At 39.0% G+C, this 18,977-nt stretch overlaps 2 protein-coding genes across 7 annotated transcripts; one reads left to right on the forward strand and one right to left on the reverse strand.

Moving 5' to 3' along the window:
* Positions 1-6,327: 6,327 nt before the first annotated feature.
* LOC116214047 (glutathionyl-hydroquinone reductase YqjG-like) lies at positions 6,328-10,380 on the reverse strand. 3 transcript variants are annotated; one of them, XM_031549278.1, is made up of 6 exons: positions 10,224-10,380; positions 9,003-9,227; positions 8,431-8,607; positions 7,863-8,087; positions 7,615-7,743; positions 6,328-6,851 (listed from the first exon to the last, which is right to left on the reverse strand). In XM_031549278.1, the coding sequence occupies exons 1-6, from the start codon at positions 10,335-10,337 to the stop codon at positions 6,621-6,623; spliced, it is 1,101 nt and encodes a 366-aa protein (XP_031405138.1). In that variant the 5' UTR covers positions 10,338-10,380; the 3' UTR covers positions 6,328-6,620. The 3 variants fall into 3 exon arrangements, with proteins under 3 accessions (XP_031405138.1, XP_031405139.1, XP_031405140.1); XM_031549279.1 differs by having other exon boundaries at positions 9,003-9,334; positions 10,224-10,355; XM_031549280.1 differs by lacking the exon at positions 10,224-10,380 and adding an exon at positions 9,965-10,217.
* A 2,618-nt stretch (positions 10,381-12,998) lies between these two features.
* On the forward strand, positions 12,999-18,140 carry LOC116214339 (bifunctional bis(5'-adenosyl)-triphosphatase/adenylylsulfatase FHIT). Of its 4 annotated transcripts, none has more exons than XM_031549757.1 (6): positions 12,999-13,242; positions 13,751-13,926; positions 14,023-14,133; positions 16,486-16,632; positions 17,519-17,617; positions 17,734-18,140. In XM_031549757.1, exons 2-6 carry the CDS (start codon positions 13,816-13,818, stop codon positions 17,869-17,871), a joined length of 606 nt encoding a protein of 201 aa, XP_031405617.1. In that variant the 5' UTR covers positions 12,999-13,242; positions 13,751-13,815; the 3' UTR covers positions 17,872-18,140. The 4 variants fall into 4 exon arrangements, with proteins under 4 accessions (XP_031405617.1, XP_031405620.1, XP_031405619.1 ...); XM_031549760.1 differs by having other exon boundaries at positions 13,002-13,242; positions 13,854-13,926; XM_031549759.1 differs by having other exon boundaries at positions 13,002-13,242; positions 13,866-13,926.
* The last annotated feature ends 837 nt before the right edge of the window (positions 18,141-18,977 follow it).

Below are 18,977 nucleotides of genomic sequence, written 5' to 3' on the forward strand. Positions count from 1 at the left end.
GTAAATATATAAAATCCAAAATAATTTTTTAAATAGGTTGTTGGCGATCCTATAAAAATGGCATTGGCCTTTGGCGCCCCACCGCCCCAAATAAAAAAAAATCTGAAAGAAAAAAGGAAAAGGGCCCTAGAGTTTTTGCTTACATAAATTTCAAAATTAATATTCAACGTCTCTCCATAAGTAAGATCTCAAATTTTAGTCAGATAAATAGAGAAAGACAATTGGCAGACTTTTACCCTTTAATGGGTTGACCTGGACTTAAACTTAAAATAGTATAGCTCCATTGCCTTAAGCTTTCGGATACGAGAGGTACACGCACAAAAATTCCAAAATTAATCCTTCTAATTAAGTTATAAAAAAAAAAGACCTAGAGTTTCAATATGCAACATAGATATAAATTTTGAAAGGAAAATATTATACAACAAAGGAAGAGGAGCACGACTAGGAGGTGTATTTCATTCTGAGCCACCTCAACAAGAAGTTTGAGCTTGAGCTAAAGCAAGGTGAGGCCACACCAAATTCGGCCTTGTCCATGCTTTCGACCTACTTTAACACTTTGGTTATGGACTATAAGAGCTCCATTTGATGCATGACGAAGTTAAGGTGAAGCGAAGCTATGTCAATTCCGCCTCCTTGATGGTAGTATGCATCGCAGCCATCATGTCCTCCAAGTCTACATCTTCCTTTGAGAGTTTCGTCCTCTTTCTCTTAATCACTCATGCCTCATTCCATTACTTCATTGTGCCACATTGACGATGAGGCTTATTCTCTAGAGACCATCTTTAGTGTGGTTGATCACAAAGCCAATCTAACAATCAACATAGCGGGTTAGTTCTTCATCATCAAGGCTAAGACTAGTCCCGATCAACCTAGCCATTTGCATACTCTTGAACTTGGTCTACATCCGAGCTAGAGTGAGAGGTTGGCTTCAGCATAGTTGCATTCTTCTTAAAACTCTTCCTTGTCGCAGCTAGCTTTTGCTCAAGGCTAGCTATCTCTATCTTCAGCTAGCCTTAATAGCCCTTTCTCCCTTAGCCAGTCTCTCCAACCAAGCTGCTTGGTTCACCACGGCAAAGTCTGCTTCCATACCAGCCTCATGGGTAGAACTCTAGAAGAAAGCAGCCAAGGAAAGGGTTGAGGTCGTCAAGGATGTTGTTTCCACGCTTTCCTCGCACTAGCTGGCTCCCAGTCAACCAGAACATCAATTGGAACCTCAGCTGACTCCCAGTCAGCTAGAACCTCAACTGGTACTTCCTCAACTATTGTTTTAAACATTGAAAATAGCTTACTGAAATCATCAAGGATGTCACGAAGGTCCATTAGCTCGTATAAGTTTCTTCCACTCCAAGCTCGTGGATAGATAGCTCATTAAGGGAAAGGATGTAATGGCTATTTTAAGCCATGAGTTCTACATCCTACAACTGGAGTTTATCCTTACATCATTTTATGAGCCAGTGCAAAAAATCTCATAATTACATATTAAGCCATGCTTGACTCTTTCTCGTGCGACTAGACATACGAGGGGTATTGTTTACCTCCATTTTTCGCACCTAACGAACGTTATGAGATCGTGATGGATCTGACATTTGGACGAACATTGTTGGTCGGAGGGATTAATTAAGGCCCATGACTCAACATTCGCATTTTTTTATACATGAAGAGGCCCGTGTTACGAGCCGGCCCATGATCGAGCACTTGATGACCTGACTTGATGATCCGCAACATTACCCAATCCAGACAGCCGCTAGTGGGTTGGCTATTCAAGAAAGAGGTTATGGTAACTTTTAGCTAGGATGATCTGTTTGGATTAGCTGGGAGTTTCAACTGAACACCGAATGATCATGATTCTTTCCAAGACGAGATCGACGCACGAACTTGGATATATAGAAGGGAAGGATAGCAATTCTACATGGCTGCTCGGGATCATTTCCTTGGCGAATCAAATCGAACATGGGAATAGCAGAACACACAAGGAAAGGAACTCATGTAAGGAAATTGGCTTGATTCTTTCCTAGATGGATTGGACGAGCATACAAGGCAAGAGAAGTACAACCGGTGCCCTTACTCAGCCTCTAGAGGTGCTTCCATGGACAGAGGATTGCATTTCGTGGAGATTGCTTGGAGATTGGACAAGAAGATTGTCTTACCTTGGCATTTCCATATCTTGGCTACATAGAATATTTATGTTTCCTAGTTTAGCTAACTGTTTCGGCATCACAAATTTCATTGCTTTCTTTAGTTTATATCCTTGTAATAAGGCTGAATCTATGTTCATTAGGGTTCCTAGGTCTGACCTATAAGAACAAACGTGGCCATTCATTGTAACTCTCCCCGCAACAACACAATAACACAACACATCAACACAATGCATATCTAATTTATCATTATATTCATCTATCCTTACTTTTTCGCACTTTCAATACCTACATCAGACTCTACATATCTATTTTTACCTGCATAAGTACTTCAATATTTATCCTTTCTGCACTTTACCTTTTCCGCTCGCGTACTTACATATCTTCTTTCACGGACTTATCTTTTCTCACACAATTTACCCAAAAATGCAATAACTTTCCGGAGCACCCTGCCGATCCCCTCGGCTTTACCTTTTCTAGCCATCACTAGGCTTTTAGGCTAAGAATGGTCTCCATCGAATCAATGGTTTCAACTTAAGACTACTTCTTTTCGGCTACCTTGTAACCAAGATCCGCCAAACACGAACCTTTCGGGCCCGTGATCCTATCCTTCCACAATCGGCTTTAGGGTCGTAATTATACCTTTCGGCTGCCCCCAGCCACGACCCACCTACAAGGAGGCGTCACCCGAGTCAAGGCTTCTTGGCGAAGCTCATCCATTTCGGCTTCAATCAGCCGAGACAAATCTTCACAAGCCTTTCCTAGGTCGTGACCATCATCACTTAGACCGGCTCCCAAGCCATCTCAACATTACATACACCAGCTTTCAAGCCGTCTTCATTCAAGAATTGGGCAACACATCACGCGCAAGTTTGAAAGAACTTGAACGGCTTAACCCTCAAAATCATGACATCGTCTACACCATCTATACAACCTCCCGACCGACATCATCATACCTCTACGATTGAAAACTCAGTCGTCGGCTAATCCTATAGACCTCAGGGGTTGTGGTGCAATGCTTTAGCCGGGTTAGAACGACTGGTGGTTTCGCCCTCACTCACATCTCACATCTTGGGACTGCACCCTATCACGCTTGGCAATCTAATCGCCACGCAACAACCAGAGAGTGGATCGCGAATTCCAGGCGAAACACATAGAAATTTGAATTGGACATCCATGGCATTTATATGTGTACGTGATCTTGGTTGCATGAAACTGGGTGTGGAAGATTTATGGTTATTAATAATGTCAAACATGTTATACTACCAGTGCATACTAAAGGGGAAAGAGTTCCTAGTTTTGTATAGGAGGTTGGAGCCTGTTAAAGTCTATTGGACGACTTATGTTCTCATTTACATTAGAGGACAAATAAGGAGGGAGGAAATCTTACTTGATTGGATTGAAGTTGCTGAATGTTATGACAAGTTTTTTTTCTGTCCTCTTTTGGCTATACATGTCGAAGAAATTGATTTAATATTAGAAATCTATTGGTGTTTCAATAGAGGGAAAAACATGGAATATGAGCTCAGTCAATGATCAATGGAGGATTGTCGAAGCGGAGCTAAATATTATTGGCCAACTGACTTAAAAGGGGGTGAAAGGGACAAAGAAGGAAAGTTGAAATATTATTTAACAAAAGAGAATGATTTTAATAAAAAAAGAAAGAAAGACCAAATTGAGAGTAACCATTTCTTCCCCGTTAACGATGTCAGTTCTATTAAGACCAAGCTAATGTGTTTATTTGTCAGTGAGGGACTACCTTGTACTAAGGAGTTCATTGATCCTACAAATGATCAATTTGATATTAAAAAGGACTAAAATGATGTTACCAAAGACTAAAGTGATGTATCCGGGACTAGTTTGATGTTTCAATGGACCAAATTGATGTTCTTAGGGACCAAAGTGATGTTGTTTTAAGCACGTGACTAAAGTGATGTAACTTGCTCAACTCATGGACCAAATTGATAGTTTTCTCAAATCCTAATCGTCACTTTTTATTTTTTTAATTATGGGGCCAAAGCCTTAAAAATTAAGAAATGCATAGATGAGGCATGGAGCCCTCATAAACATCACCATTCACCAAATAGCAAAAACTCAGCCTAGATGGATACAATGTAAATAATGAACCCCCACCGAGAAAGAAAAAGCAAAATTTGACAACCAGTCCAAACAACTATTCCCTTCCCGATAAACATGGCTAGCAGTGATCACCCAATCACGTGAAAGTAGCTCATGAATATCTTGAATAAGGCCCCCATACCAACCATTCACATAATGTGATGCGAACCTCAACGAACCTACCTTGAGACCCAACAACAATAGAGGGAGATCAAATCCATATCGTCTAATGAATGTTTCAGGGATATATTACATTGACCCATTGACTATAGAGAGCTAGAAACCAATATTAAAATATAGAATATTGATGCACTAGTTATAAGGAATTAGAAACCAATATTTCAAATTACGAAAATCGCAAATAATCGCACTTGCAATATCCGCAAAATTGTTGAAGAACAGTTTGGAGAAAATATCTCACAAAGTTGAATGAAAACTGATCTAATCCTCTTACGGAGGCGACATGCCAATATATATACTAGATACTAACCTAAATGGATTAATGGACTTGGCTAAAATAAATTCTAAGTTTAATAAGCCCACAATGAAATAGGTCTAACTTATTGAAAACAAATAATTATTATGTCTTGGAACAAATAGTCCAAATTCAGCCATTTGAACTAGAATCATTATCGAGTTGGACTTGTAGGATATTAACGGTCATGGCTTCTTATTCCACACGCATCTCGCCCAAAAGCTCGACTTCTCCTCCAAGGACGGGCAATACCGGCCCTTGTGTGTCTTGTTGGATTCATTTAGCTCATACTTTTATAATGGATCCAGCTGGCACATGCATATCACTAAGCTTCGCCTTCATGCCCGACTCCGTCATCCCAAGATTCTTCCTCTTGCCCATGCATAAGGTCCTCTAGCTCGTTCATATTAGAATGTCTTGAACTTAGGAAATGCACAACAACTTTAGAATCCATCTCGAGAATGATCCTATGAAGTCCATGCTCCCAGCCATCTCAAGACCAGCGTGCACCACCCATAGCTCTGCCATACCCGAAGATGCACGGCCCAAATTATGAACGAATCCTCCCAGCCACGCACCCCACGCATCTTGTGATGAACCCCCCCACAACTGCCAAACCCGGATTACCTCTAGAAGATCCATTCGTATTCAACTTGACCCAGCCATTCTTCGGAGGTCGCCGACGAACCAAATTCCAAGCTCTCGCTTGCTGCTCCTGTGAAGTTAAGCCGGACAATCCATTGAAGAAACTGTTAGCCACCCTAAAAATGACCCCAGCACCCTCAGGTGGCCAAATGAATTGAGGATCAATTAAAGCTTTATTGCACCACGACCATAGAAGCCAGCAACCAACTCCAAAGATCAACGCCCATGCCAGCTCACCTGGTCTTGGACGCGTCGCAGGGAGGTTGCTTATGAACCACCGCTCAGGAGGAGCTGAGGAAAAATGACCCTTGATCACTTTGCCGTAACTAACCGCTTCCATAGAGGCTGCACCAGATGACAACCACGTAATACGTGCAACACAGTTTCTGCAGCTGCACTGCAACAAGAACACAAATCACTAGCAGCCAACCCCCTCGAATTTCTACGGGCATTCGTGAACAGCCTTTCATGTCCTACGAGCCATAGAAAGCTCCTAATACGTTGTGCCCCCTTCCACTTCCAAACAAGCTTCCAATTAACCTCTACATCCCGAATACTCTCCTTTGTTAATGAATCATACGCAGATATTACCGAAGAAAACCCCATTAGCTGAGAATCTCCAAAACGGACAGCCGACTCCGAGTTCCCAATGTGGTGGCTGAACTGCTGCTACAGCCAACAGGGAGCTATTAGAAAGAAAATGTGAAAACAAATCTCATCTCCAATGGCCCATCTGATCCGAGAAAGAAGCAGTCGTTAAATTCCTCCAGGAAACCGGAACTTGACCAACTGCAGATTCCAAAAGAGTACCATGATTTGGCACCCAAAAATCTGTCCAAAATCTTGCTGTTGACCCGAGCTTAGACTCCATCCCATACCATGAGCTATTCCCGTCCAAGCTTGTAAATGGTTTTGTTTTTCTCTATAACAATGAGGTGTTTTTAACCTATTGACTGAGATCAATGCCGTGTCGCACTCAGTTTTTTCATTTCTAACACATTCAGCTTATTTGTTCCGAAAAATAACAATAAAATATGTCTCGTCTCCGAAGAAATACAATGAAGAATGCCCGCCAACACCACCTTTCTCATCCACAAAACTAATTATTGACTTCACTGACACGAACCTGTAACCGAAATGATTGTTACATCCTTTTCAAGACATTTCTCGCACACAGTCTATACAGAAAAGCATAGCTACCTGATAACATCTCACTGTACCCGTAGTCTCTTTCGATGACAGAAAATCTAGGCAAACCTATCTCTGTCATGGGGTGAAGAGTAGTCAATAGCTGGGCCCTGGGGAATGATCCCAAATGGATTGATAGTCGGATGGCTCCCATAGTAATGCCGCTTGATGTGCTCCATATTCACAGTGCTGCTCATTCCGCGCAACTGGAAGACATCTTTAGTGTAATTGAACAGATTCGGGTACTCCCGGAGCAATTTCTTGTTGCATTTGAAGTGAACAGCATAGACCTTAATTTGAAGTGAAGCCAGCAGTCATAAGCAAATACAATATATAGAAAGTTGGACAGAGTATAAGTTCCAGCCCATTATTTTTACAGCATCAAAGCAGCTAAAGAGTTTCCACATCCAACCTTGGTCTTGAACAAAAGACTGAGTAAAACAATTTTCTGGGGAAATACTAGTCTGATCACTAAGGATAGGCAAGGGAATATTGTCTGAGTTTTTGACTCAGTGAGAGCGAATTTTTACTAAGATTTGCATGTACAACGTAAACCACTTTATCATGCAATATATCAGGGATGATATTTTTTCTGTAGAAAACATTTCTTGCCAAAAAACATAGCCTAACTTCCCGCCTGCACAATGGGGCAGGAAATACATTCCACGGGGAAAAGGAGAGACTTTGATGTCGAAAGCCTTATAAAATTACAACTTTTCAACCATTGATAAAATGTAGAATAGAAGAATCAGCCAAATAGAAGGAGCTCTACTGAAAAAGAAGAGAGACTGTGCTTCCCCTTCAAAGATATAATAAAAACGTGGAGAATCTTATCCATACCGAAAAATATATGCATCTTTAGTCTTGATTGTCAATCTAGAAGCTGAGTGCTGAGCGGAACCTAATTAATGAATTAAATTGACGCCACAGACCTCCTTTTTGTGGAAAGAGAATATTATTGCATTTAATTGTTAAAAAAATTAATCAGGATTTGTTAAATTACTCAATTTTATTGATTGAAAAATCTTTCACCAAACAACCAAGTATTGATACCTCATCGAATCTTATAAGGGTGACAAACAGCCGAATGTCCGTTTCCGTCAGTGCATTCCCGCACATGTAGCGTTGTTTGCCAAGTATTTCTTCACATTTATCTAGGGCTTCATATAATTTCTTGACAGCCTGAAGTATGAATAACATACACAAATTAACAAGCAAATACATAAATGATATAAAAGCCCAGTAATTAGATAATCTATCAGATTCTAGAAGAACTACACAAGGAACAGGCCACCGTTTACCTCATCATAAGGTTCTTGCTTCCTCGCAAACCCACATTTATAGACACCATTGTTTATTAAATCATACACCCATTCATTAGTTTCATGAATGCAGGATCGCAAGCAAGGAGGGTAAAGGTCCAGGACAGCATTCTCTGCAATGTCATTAAATTCACTGTTGAGCATCCGTATAATCTCTGAGCTCTCGTTACTGACAATTGTTTTGAGTTTCTTGTCCCACAATACCTGCTCCGTCCCAACAAGTAAAGAATTGGCATGAGGGAAAGGAATCAAAGGGAAGTGATATTATGAAGTCAATAACAACAATAATGAATGAAAATGATCTCACCATCATTCAAGATACCAAAATACAGTCGTACCTATAATAGGAATGGAAGAATATAAAATGATATATCTATGCTAATACTAGTGAAACAATCTAGAAGAAAAGAAAACAGAAATCACAATAAGAAATCAGATCTCCGTTTTCTCGTTTTTGCACCAGCCCAGTTTCAGAACGAAGAGAAGGATCAATATCCATGAAATAAGCTTGAATTTAGGAAAGTACTGCGAGAGACAAACTACATACAGGAACTGTGTACTTTCCAGTGTAATTGGAACTTGCTAGCTCATAAAGTTCCCTGACACTTTTAGCCCCATTAAGAGGATCAGGCTCAGCTCCAGGTTCCTCTGTGACCGTGGAAGGGAACACCCATCCCATGTGCTCATCAGTATCCTTTGTCCTCTCCCACTTGGGCTTTACTGACTAGGCAACACACAAAGCAAATAGTAATCCAGTAAGCACCTATAATAATTGCTGCATGTTTGGAAGAAAATCATTGCTGCAGAAGCACCTATAATAATAACAAACCTATCGACCATCCAGGCACTTGACAGCTCATTCAACTGAAGGCTAGTAGTCTTATAAGTTGGGATTGACAACTGAGAGAAATGTCTCTATTCAAACATTGTGCCAAATAATAATTCTGCTTCTACGAGCAGAAAAAAGAGCCACATAAGAACTTGTTCATTTCCGCAGTAGTTTGCACATGCTTCAACAGCTAATGCAATGGAAGAAATATCCTCTCAAGTAACTTTTTAGCACCATGGTACTAAGCATAATAGTATATCTAATTAATTGTAATTTTATGCTGTAGTTACCGTGAAACCTATGGCTTTGTCGAGTCCCTTGAGCTTCAAGTATGCCAGGCACCTAGAAGCCCAAGGACAAGCATATGATATGTAAAGGTGATATCTTCCAGACTCTGCTGGAAACTGAGAACTCGGGTCCCTTGAGATGAAATTACGAAAGGTCGAAGCAGTTCGTTGAAAAGCACCGGAGTTGGACATCTCGTCGAGGGCTGACCGAGCCATTTGAAGATTGTGCTGAAACAGATGTAAAATGCATCAACAACGCTAGTGTCTGTAAAAACCCAGCCAACATTCCTAAATAGAATTTTCAGCTTTCCAATTCGCTAGATCAACATATCCACCTGCATATGAAGTTAAATGTTTTAAATTGTTGACATCAAGCTTTAGAACAAGGCTAGTTCCATAGAATTTATATGTTTCCAGGTTGCTCCTCAGAGTAAATCATGGTCCGGTTTTGCATTGATTGAGAAGAAAAGCCAAAATCTCGACCCAAAACCACCAGTTGTAAATTTATTGTTATTCTCTCTTAGTCCTAAAACATCCTTCCATTGCTTTCAGAAATTGCCTTCATAATTACGCCATGTGATTCACGTAAGGTGGTGCTTTTACGGCAGGGGTTCTTGAATGATGTTTCGGAAATGGTGCAAAGTGGGATCAAAACTTAAAACTTGCAGGAGGAAATAGTACCACAAGCGAACATCACAGCGCAAAATGCTCCTAAACTTGAAATTTACAAGGTACGAATCGGTATGGTACCACTCTATAGTTCCAAAGTGACACGCAGACAAAACTTCGATCTGCAAAAACCCAAAATTTTTCCTAAACTAAAAGAGCTAATCATGGTGATCTGATCCATATATTTAAGTCAATTATTTCACCAACGATTCATCAAAGTCAAAGATAGAGGGGATCAAACAAAAGTATAAGACACAACCATTAATCCATTCATTCATGGTTCAGCAACAAATTACATTTTGATGGGTTTCAAGAAATCAGTGATATGCAGGCAGGAATCTATTCCGACAGAAGATTAATCCCGTCTAGCGAGAACCCATCAGAAGAGACTTCCGTTTTTCCTTCCATTGGCATCACCAATTCATCTATTTCACCACCCACCCAATTTGATCCTTCGAAGCCCCATCGTGTGATGATCGATCATCTAATAAACTGCAGAGGAAGAAACCGCGAAACGAGAGAGAGAGAAAGGGAGAGGGCCGCGAGATGAAAAACCTTGAAGGAGAGCTGAGCAGGGAGAGCAGAGGCTAGACAGAACCTCGAAAGGAGCTGAGAAGAGAGAGTAAAGGCGATCGGTTTCTTTATGGAGAAGGAAGTCGAATGCAACATTATTAGGACCAGGAGGCAGTACCACCTTTTTTGTCGGAAAATTCTAAAGTCAAATAGGCAAGGCTTTCCCAGGAGAAAAAATAATTACCTCCACCTAATACCCTATCATCTTTGCATTTGCGGTGAATTACTTTTCAGTAGGGGTGCTATACCTCATATTCAAAATTCTAATCAACCCATCTAAATTCAGGACCGAGTGAAGATGAATTTTCTCAATTCAAAAAACTCAAATTTAAAATTTAAGTTAAAGAGAATATGTGTTGAATCACTTGTAGTCATACGGACTAATTCTGAAATTTACGTATTGGGCGGACAATTGTTATTTTTTCTTGTAAATAAATAATATTTTTGTAAATATGAATTACCGTACTTATAGTATATTAATTATATATCGTATTTATATTAATAAATATAACATTCATAGAGGTTATGGATTTATTATTTTTTAAATATTATTTATTCGTCAATGTTTTGTAAATTAAAATTATTTTGTAATGTTATATCTACAGGTATCGTTATTTCTGTAGAATAACAATCATGTACACATATATTTTTAATAATTTTATAGGAATTTTTTATAAATGTGATCGGTTCCTAAGATGAGTAGATCTCGATTAATATCATATTCAAACCTAACCGGATGGTCAACATAAGAAGAGTTTCCCAACTTCAAGTAGCAAGGTCTCGAATTTATCATAATATTGTGAATAATTCATATTACAATTAATACTATCAAGTTTTCTCTCATAATACTATATATAATACTATCCAATTTGGAGCGGTGATCACGAGTGGACTCGGAAAATAAGAATGAAAGACTGCAATAAGAAGATAGTAGAAGAAGACACAGACAAATAGAGGCGTGCTGAAAACATATTGAAATTTGGAAACATAATCTACTTATATATAAAAAAAGGACAATGTAAATTTATTAATGCAACTTAAAGCTTAGCTGAAATAAACATGGGCTGTTAAGAAAAAAATAAGCATGGAATTCGGCCCAATTATTCACAGGAAAAGAAAAGGAAAATATAATTTATTGTTGCAGGGAATTCAAAAGGACAAGCTAGGAAAATACATCATAAGCCCACTTGGAAAGTTTTCATTGAATGAATGGACTCGTTATATGTGGAAGTCTATTTTAACTACCTATAATAATATAGAGATTGGTTAAAAGAACTAAAATTTTACTATCAATTTTGTCCCTGAAATATTAGTGAGCCAATACTTTGGTCTCTCAAATAATTTTGCTAACGATTTGGTCCCTAAAAGATGATTTTATCTACTAATTTGGTCTAGCCGTTAAATGGGGCAACGAAAATCTAATGTGGCATGCACACATGAACGAACACCGTCACTAATCTGATGCGGACGCACAAGTGGATTTCGATATAAAAAAATTAAAAATAAAATAAAAGATAAAAAAAATAAAATCAAGTGGGAAGCCCATGTGGGGGTTCCCCGCCAAAGGGGAGGTCGTCGAAGGCTTCAAGGACCTTTGGGAAGCCCCCACCAGAGCTTCCCCTCCCTCTGTTCCTTCTCTCTTGATGGGATAACGAACAAAGGGGAGTTGTCCCTTTTTTTCAAATTTTAATTTTTTTTTATTTTTAATATTGAAGTCGTAAAATAATTGTTGTTTTGATTATTTTATACTATTAGTGATGGCGTCAATCAACGTATTACCCCTTTAACGGTTGGACTAAATTAGTAGATAAAATCATCTTTCAAAGACTAATCATTGACAAAAATCTTTGAGGGATTAAAGTGTAGGCTCGCCAATATTTTAGGAACCAAATTGAGAATAAACTGGCAATTTCGTCCCCGACTTACGCAAATTGCATCATCTGGGTCCCTAAAAATTCTTTTACATCGAATTCGTCCTTGATCAAATCGAATTCGTCCTTAGTTATATCGAATTCGTCCCTAGTCACATCAAATTTGTTCCTGGTCACATCAAGTTCGTCCCTGGTAACATCAAGTTCGTTCCTGATCACATCAATTCGGTCCTTCGTCACATCAATTCGGTCATCCGTCACATCAGTTTGGTCTTTGATAACATCAAATCCATTCCTCCGTCAAATCTATCGTTAACACTGGACGGAAAATATCTTATTCATCAATATCGTCTTTCTATGTAACTGTTCAATTTATTGCCAAATTTGAAATTATCAAATTTCAATTTGGAAATCAAAATTGTATAAAAATGATGAAAAAAAGCCTAAATTACAAATACAGACATAAAAGACCTTTTTGATACACATTAATCTGGTCTCTCACGGAGCTTTAACGGCAAGGGATCGTGGGATTAATATGATATCACCAAAGACCAAATTGATGCATACAATGACCATTTTGATGTGACCAGAGACGAATTCGATGTGCTCAGGGACGAACTTGATGTGACCAGGAACTAACTTGATGTTACCAAGGGCGAATTCGATGTGCTCAGGGACGAATTCGATGTGAATGGGGATGAATTCAATGTGAACATGAACGAATTTGATGTGCCAGGGCATGGAAGAACTTGATGTTACCAGGACGAATTCAATGTCATCATGGACGAATTGGATGTAAAAATTTGTTTAGGGATTCAAGTGATGCAATTTGCATAAGTTAGGTACGAAAAACTGATATTACCACTCAAATTTTGTTCGTAAAAATATGTATGTATGTAACGTCGGCCGGCGGAGCACAGTAATATTCCCGTCTGGCTTTCTCAGTCTTTCCTCGTTAACCCTGATCGGTAGCTTGGCTCCGCGGCACTGCTGCTCCTCGCCTAACTGTCACTGTCGCTCGGTGGCTGGTGATCCCCGAACCTTTCTGCCCGCTTTAGCCGCTTGTCTCTCCTGGGCGAATTCCCATATCTGCAGCGCCACTCGTTCCGGTCCCTGCGATACTCTCAAAGGTGACGAAGTTTCAATCTTAGGTTCCTATAATTTGTGGGTTCTGGCCTGATTAGCGAGTCGATTCACCTGCGATTGTTGTATGACTGGTCCAAGCATGAAAGCACCGCCTTTAGATTGTTTTTCTGGGTTGGGTTCGCAGCTATCGGAACAATGGAGTCTTAGAAGCAGCCATTTGCTTGCGCATTAGAATTTGGTGGTATGAGTTTCTGGAAGCTGTCGGATATTGCTGAATTGGAGTCTTAAACACGCGATATTCCATTCATTAGATTAGATATGGCTCATAGAAATGTCCCCCCGGGGATTGCAATTTACTACTACAATGTTTCAATGTGTTCCTGTCAAAGATTGACCCCTCTACTGGCTGAGGGAACAATAATGTGAAATGGACCTTCCTTCTTGTTAGTGGTGATTCTCATTTGTATTAGTGTAATGGTCATCTTAGCCCATTGAGTTATGTCCATTGTGAGTAGAATCAGATCTTGACTGGCGTTTCCCTTCTCGAAATAGATTGAGCCCCATACAACAAACTGAAATTTAACGATCGTCAGCTGAGGCTTGCACTCGCTGCCATTATGAAACCCTGCCACCTTCTGCCTTGTCTTAATCCCAGCTTCTCGCATAGGTGGTTCTTTGGTAGGCATCCTTCTGTTCGGGTGCGGTCTTTCTCTGCGATCAAACCCCAGGCTAGTCAAAGATATTTTGGTTCTTTACTTCTTTTCTTTATGTGGGGTTTAACAGTACTCTGTATTGAAGAATCGGTTGCATTTCTTATGTGACAGATGACCTCAGAGTACTACACATTTGGACCTTACAAGATAAGCTCGAAGGAAGTCTTCTACACCACCCCGCTCTCCTTCGCCTTCGTAAATTTGCGTCCCGTTCTTCCTGGTATCCCTCCTTCCTTTATTTTCTGATGTGTATATTTTTATATAAAGTGTTATACGTGTTCTTGTTTGTTCTTGCACATAATAGTTAATTTTTTTTTTTTATTTATATTCTTCTTTTGCTATTGTAATGCTTCCACTCTCTTCAGTTGAGTTCCACTTCCACATTTTGCCACTTGGACAGTGTTTTATTTTTAATCCATTCTTCTGAATTACCCATCATCGTATCCTTGTTTGGTTGGTGAGGAGTGTTCAGTTATCAATGTATGAAATTATACTTCTTGTGGCGACACTTTAAGTGGTGCTAGAGCCTATAGTCAAGAAGCGATATACAAACAACCACTCTGTAGTTACTGACTCGTGGTATGGAAGTTTTCAAGCTCCATAACTTGAGCTGGCTAGGGATATAAGTAATAGTTAGTTCGTGCATTGCAAAGATACATAGCCATCCATTAAGCTATCCATGTGAAAGAAAAAAATTGCATCGGATGAGGAGTTTAATAATTACTTTTTTTTTTCTTGTAGTCATTTAGATAAGGGCAAATTAAGCCATATAACCTATGGATTCACCGTTTTTTCAAATTTATCCTATGCTTTTAAAATTATCAAAAATATCCCATGATTTACATTTTTTTTTCCAAATCTATCCTGCCGTTATATCTTCCGTCAACATTTAACGGTCTTGCCATTGTGGCCCTTTACCCGGGATAGATTTGAGAAAAAAATTAAAACCATGGGATAGATTTGAGAAAAAATTAAAACCATTGGATAGGTTTGAGAAAAAAATTAAAAACATGGGATCGATTTGGAGCCTACTTACGTTTCATTAACAAAAAATATAACGCCGGGATGGATTTGGAAAAAAATGTAAACCATGAGATATTTTTGATAATTTTAAAAGTATATGATAGATTTGAAAAAAAGGTGAAATCATGGGATATATGGGGTAAAAACCCCTTTAGATAATTATACTTAGAAGTGAAAAGCTCAAACTTCTGAAATCACTTTCTTAGCCTGGTTCTCTCCATGTATTCCAGAGTTCTTAGCATGTAGGGTCAAAACTTGAGGCCAGTGGACGCGAAATCCTTCTCTTGTCTGTTTTGAATTTTCAGCATCTAGTAATTTACTTCAATTTAGTGTCATGTAATTTAATTTATGCTCATATATATGAATTCCTTCCTTCCGATAATGATTCAAATTTACATCTTTGATTGTTTGCAGGTCATATCCTTTCCGTGAATCAGATAATAATACATTTTTATGATTTTCTGCTGAAGATTGGTTTGTAATGATATATATATATCTCTGAATGGTCTCTTTCTCATCTCTGATTATTATCTGTGTGATTGGGACGGTTTGGATTATGTATCCTGCTCTTTGTGATTTTTCAATTGTGGTTTGCTGTAGATTTAAAATTTAAGGAACAGTTTGGCTAAAAATGTGCAAAGCTCTTGTTTCTATCTATGTTTTTGTTCCCGAAGCCATAAAAAAACTTGTGTAACTGGATCTCGTTATGTGGATATTTCTGTAGTTAGGATGTTTATCTCAGTAAACATCAAATTACTTTTGCTTTGCACCTATTATTATGTTGTTGGCACCATTTCTATATCTTTTTAAAAATAATTTTCTGAGTAATAAATTATTCTACTATTCCTTTCATTTGATTTGCATTCATCTCAGCTCAGCAAGCAGTAAAAAGGACGTAAAACATTTTGCTCTTACAGTTATTTCTCTTTACTTCTCTGAGTAACTTTGACTAGTTATAAAGAGTGAACTTTAACCAAAATCTGCATTTTAAGTTTTCTTAGATGAACTTAGGGTTCACAAACGAGAGCACAGTGGTTTCTCTCAGATGTGGAGTTGTGGTTTCTCTTTAAAATTTCTTTCTAGGTCTTGCATAAGCTACTTCTATGAATTGCTTGTCTCTATAATTAGAAAGAATATCCTTCTACAATAAAAATGAAGAATAAATTCTTCTTTCTAGGCTCCATTTACTCTTTTCAGTTATCAATCGACTTATTGTTACTCAATCAAATAAATATTGAGCGTGCAGTATATATGTCTGTGTTATCACTAATCTAGATTGCCTCATACTGAAGGCCCTCTTAAGTCTTCGATTTTTTCCGGAAAACATATTAGAAGTGGCACAAAACTATACATGGATTTTTGCATTCTCTTACCTGGAGGACATTTGAGGAAGAATGTTTAATTTAATTATAGGAATTGCATAGATATTTAACCCTGAACTACTGATAATCTTCATTTGGAAATGAATGTGTTAAACTTTCATATGCAGTCGAATTTGTTAATGGCCATATTATTCAGTGATCAAATATGTGTTTCACTTGACATGATTTACATGTGCTTGTCTGCCCAAGGCGTGAAGTGAAGCGCTTTGTGGATCTCACTGCCGAAGAGACCAATGATTTATGGCTTGCTGCGAAGAAAATTGGAGGTCAGCTTGAGATATTCCACAAAGCATCTTCTCTGACATTTACGATTCAGGTAAATAGTTCCCCAATTTTTGAGCTAATCAGATTTGGTTTATATTTGATTTACTTTGTGCCTTTTCTATTACTTGGTTTTTACTGATGCATTATAAAATGACGTTAAAATCTAGGCACTCGGTCCAAGCCTATATGATTTAATGTACAAAAGTGCTAGCAAGCCCTTCAATGTTGTGGAAATGAAGGGAGGAGGCAACCCTAGTACATTGGATACAATTGAGTTTGTTAAGTCCCCATTTGCTGTTTACAGTGTTACCGATTTAGGAGCCCAACATCACGTGTAGCTATTTACAATAAGGAGAGGCTTATCTTGACCGCTTGCACAGTGTGTTGCCCTCTTTTTGATGTCCAAATGCCTGCCTCTTGTTTTGTCCAAGGACTTTTCGTCCAGGCGTTAGCATGTATAAGAGACGGTAGGTAATTAGTGGGGCAATTAAAATGAATGAAGACTTATAGAAAGAAAAAAAAAAGAAAAAGGTTAAAGTGAATGAAGAGAACACATAATTGGTCGGGCTTAGTTATCCAGAACCCAAAAAAAAAGTGGTCAGGCTAATCCTCTTTCAATGCATTTTTTCCACTTCCTGACTTATCCATTTATTTTCATGCGTCATTATCCTCAGTTCAGAGAGGCTATATCATTTACATTATTACATTTTGTTTTAAGAGTTATTTAGCCTAAAGAGACTTTTTGTCTATGAATTATGATTTATCATTCCTTATCAGGAATGATCAGCAGTGTTGATGATATTTTTTTTTTGGTGGCTGAAAATTCACATTCCTGATCATTCTGATTGTTGATGAGTTGTTTTTTAAACACGGTTAATGAACAGTCTGTTGATTTCCCTGTTTGGGTTAAATTTGTTCTGTGTTTTATAATCACCCAGGATGGGCCTGATGCTGGGCAGACCGTTCCCCATGTTCATGTCCATATCCTCCCTCGTAAGGCCAAGGATTTCAAGAATAATGATGAGATATATGATGCGGTAAGATGGGAAATTCATCTTTTGAGTACCATTCACTTGGCCTCTTTTAAATTAAAAATCAATCTTTTCTTCCTGGTTCGAGGCATTTATTAATTCAATTGCTGCTCTCCCAACAGATTGATGAGAAGGGGAAGGAACTAAAGCAAAAGCTCAATTTGGATCAGGAGAGAAAAGATCGGAGCCTTGACGAGATGACCCAAGAGGCAGATGATTATAGAAAGCTTTTTTCGATTCCTGACTCTTTGTTCCTCTAAATTAGTAAGTACAAGGAAGCTATTTCCTCCAAAATGGGAATTTGGGACAGTTCGATTATTCATCGCCACAGATGCTTAGGCCTTGCTAGCACAGTGTTTTCTTTTAAGTGATTTGTTACAGCAGGGAATGAAGTGACGTGAATGCTGGTTATATTGTATGCCAATATCATAGCAAAATCTTAGATGTGTGTCTTGAAATGTAAACAACATCTGAGCTAACCTTTGATTAGCTTCTCTGTTTACTGATTTCTGTGTGGGTTTAGCTTGTATTGTATATGCCGATATCATACCATCTTAGATGAGTGTCTTGAAATGCAAACTGAGCTAGCTGTTCCCTCAGGCGGCCTTTTGAAATTTGATTAATCAGAATGCTTGCTAGCTAGGGTAGAGTGATTGGTGGCCGTCCAGTGGCCTTATTGATGCCATTAATCTGAGCATGTCACTCTCTACCTAGATTGATGATGCTGCGTCCTCTGTGTATCAATGCGCTGAAGCAGCCTCTACAATGTACACCTTAAATCGACACTGAGGAGGACATCGGTATGGGCCCCTGCATAATCATATTCATTTATTCTTGCTGAGAGTAGAATGGACTGAAATTCTATATTAATTACTGAATCAATTATTCAAGTTTTAGAGTGTTCCCATACTAAGTCGCTCCGCCGGTCACTGCTGACTGGCCTCTCCGGCGTCTGATACTTCCCATCCCCTTCCCTATCTGTCCGTCCTCCATTAGTGCTGATGCTCCTAACTCTCACCTCCTTAGCTACGCTTCTCCTACCCTCCCCCACGCTCCATCTCCCCTCCCTCGCACTCCGTACCCTCATTATTCCGTTCCCTCTCCACCAACATTATTTTTCTCCTCACCTCCCCGTCTGCTTACCCTTTCCCTACTGCCAATGGATCCCTCCGACCAAACTGACCCTCCCCTCCTCAACGATATTATCAACCAAAACTTCCAACCTCTAGTGCACCCATACCACCTGATGCACCCTGCTCGGGTTGACAATAAGAATCCTCGTCACGGTCGACCTAAGAGGAATGGACGTCACTTCTAGGGAGAAACACCTAAAAGATAAGTCTGGAAAATATAAAAGGTAGAATCT

Source organism: Punica granatum, chromosome 7 (genome assembly GCF_007655135.1).
Source record: "Punica granatum isolate Tunisia-2019 chromosome 7, ASM765513v2, whole genome shotgun sequence".
NCBI lineage: Eukaryota > Viridiplantae > Streptophyta > Magnoliopsida > Myrtales > Lythraceae > Punica > Punica granatum.

Bases quoted from the DNA above. Each gene is read 5' to 3' on its own strand.
- LOC116214047 (XM_031549278.1), bottom strand. From the start codon at position 10,337: ATGTTGCATTCGACTTCCTTCTCCATAAAGAAACCGATCGCCTTTACT. The intron at 8,088-8,430 runs GTATGTAGTTTG...GGGACGGAGCAG, and splicing joins CTGGAAAGTACACAGTTCCT to GTATTGTGGGACAAGAAACT. The intron at 7,744-7,862 runs GTAAACGGTGGC...TTCATACTTCAG, and splicing joins AGCAAGAACCTTATGATGAG to GCTGTCAAGAAATTATATGA.
- LOC116214339 (XM_031549757.1), top strand. From the start codon at position 13,816: ATGAAACCCTGCCACCTTCTGCCTTGTCTTAATCCCAGCTTCTCGCAT. The intron at 13,927-14,022 runs GCTAGTCAAAGA...CTTATGTGACAG, and splicing joins TCTCTGCGATCAAACCCCAG to ATGACCTCAGAGTACTACAC. The intron at 17,618-17,733 runs GTAAGATGGGAA...CTCTCCCAACAG, and splicing joins ATGATGAGATATATGATGCG to ATTGATGAGAAGGGGAAGGA.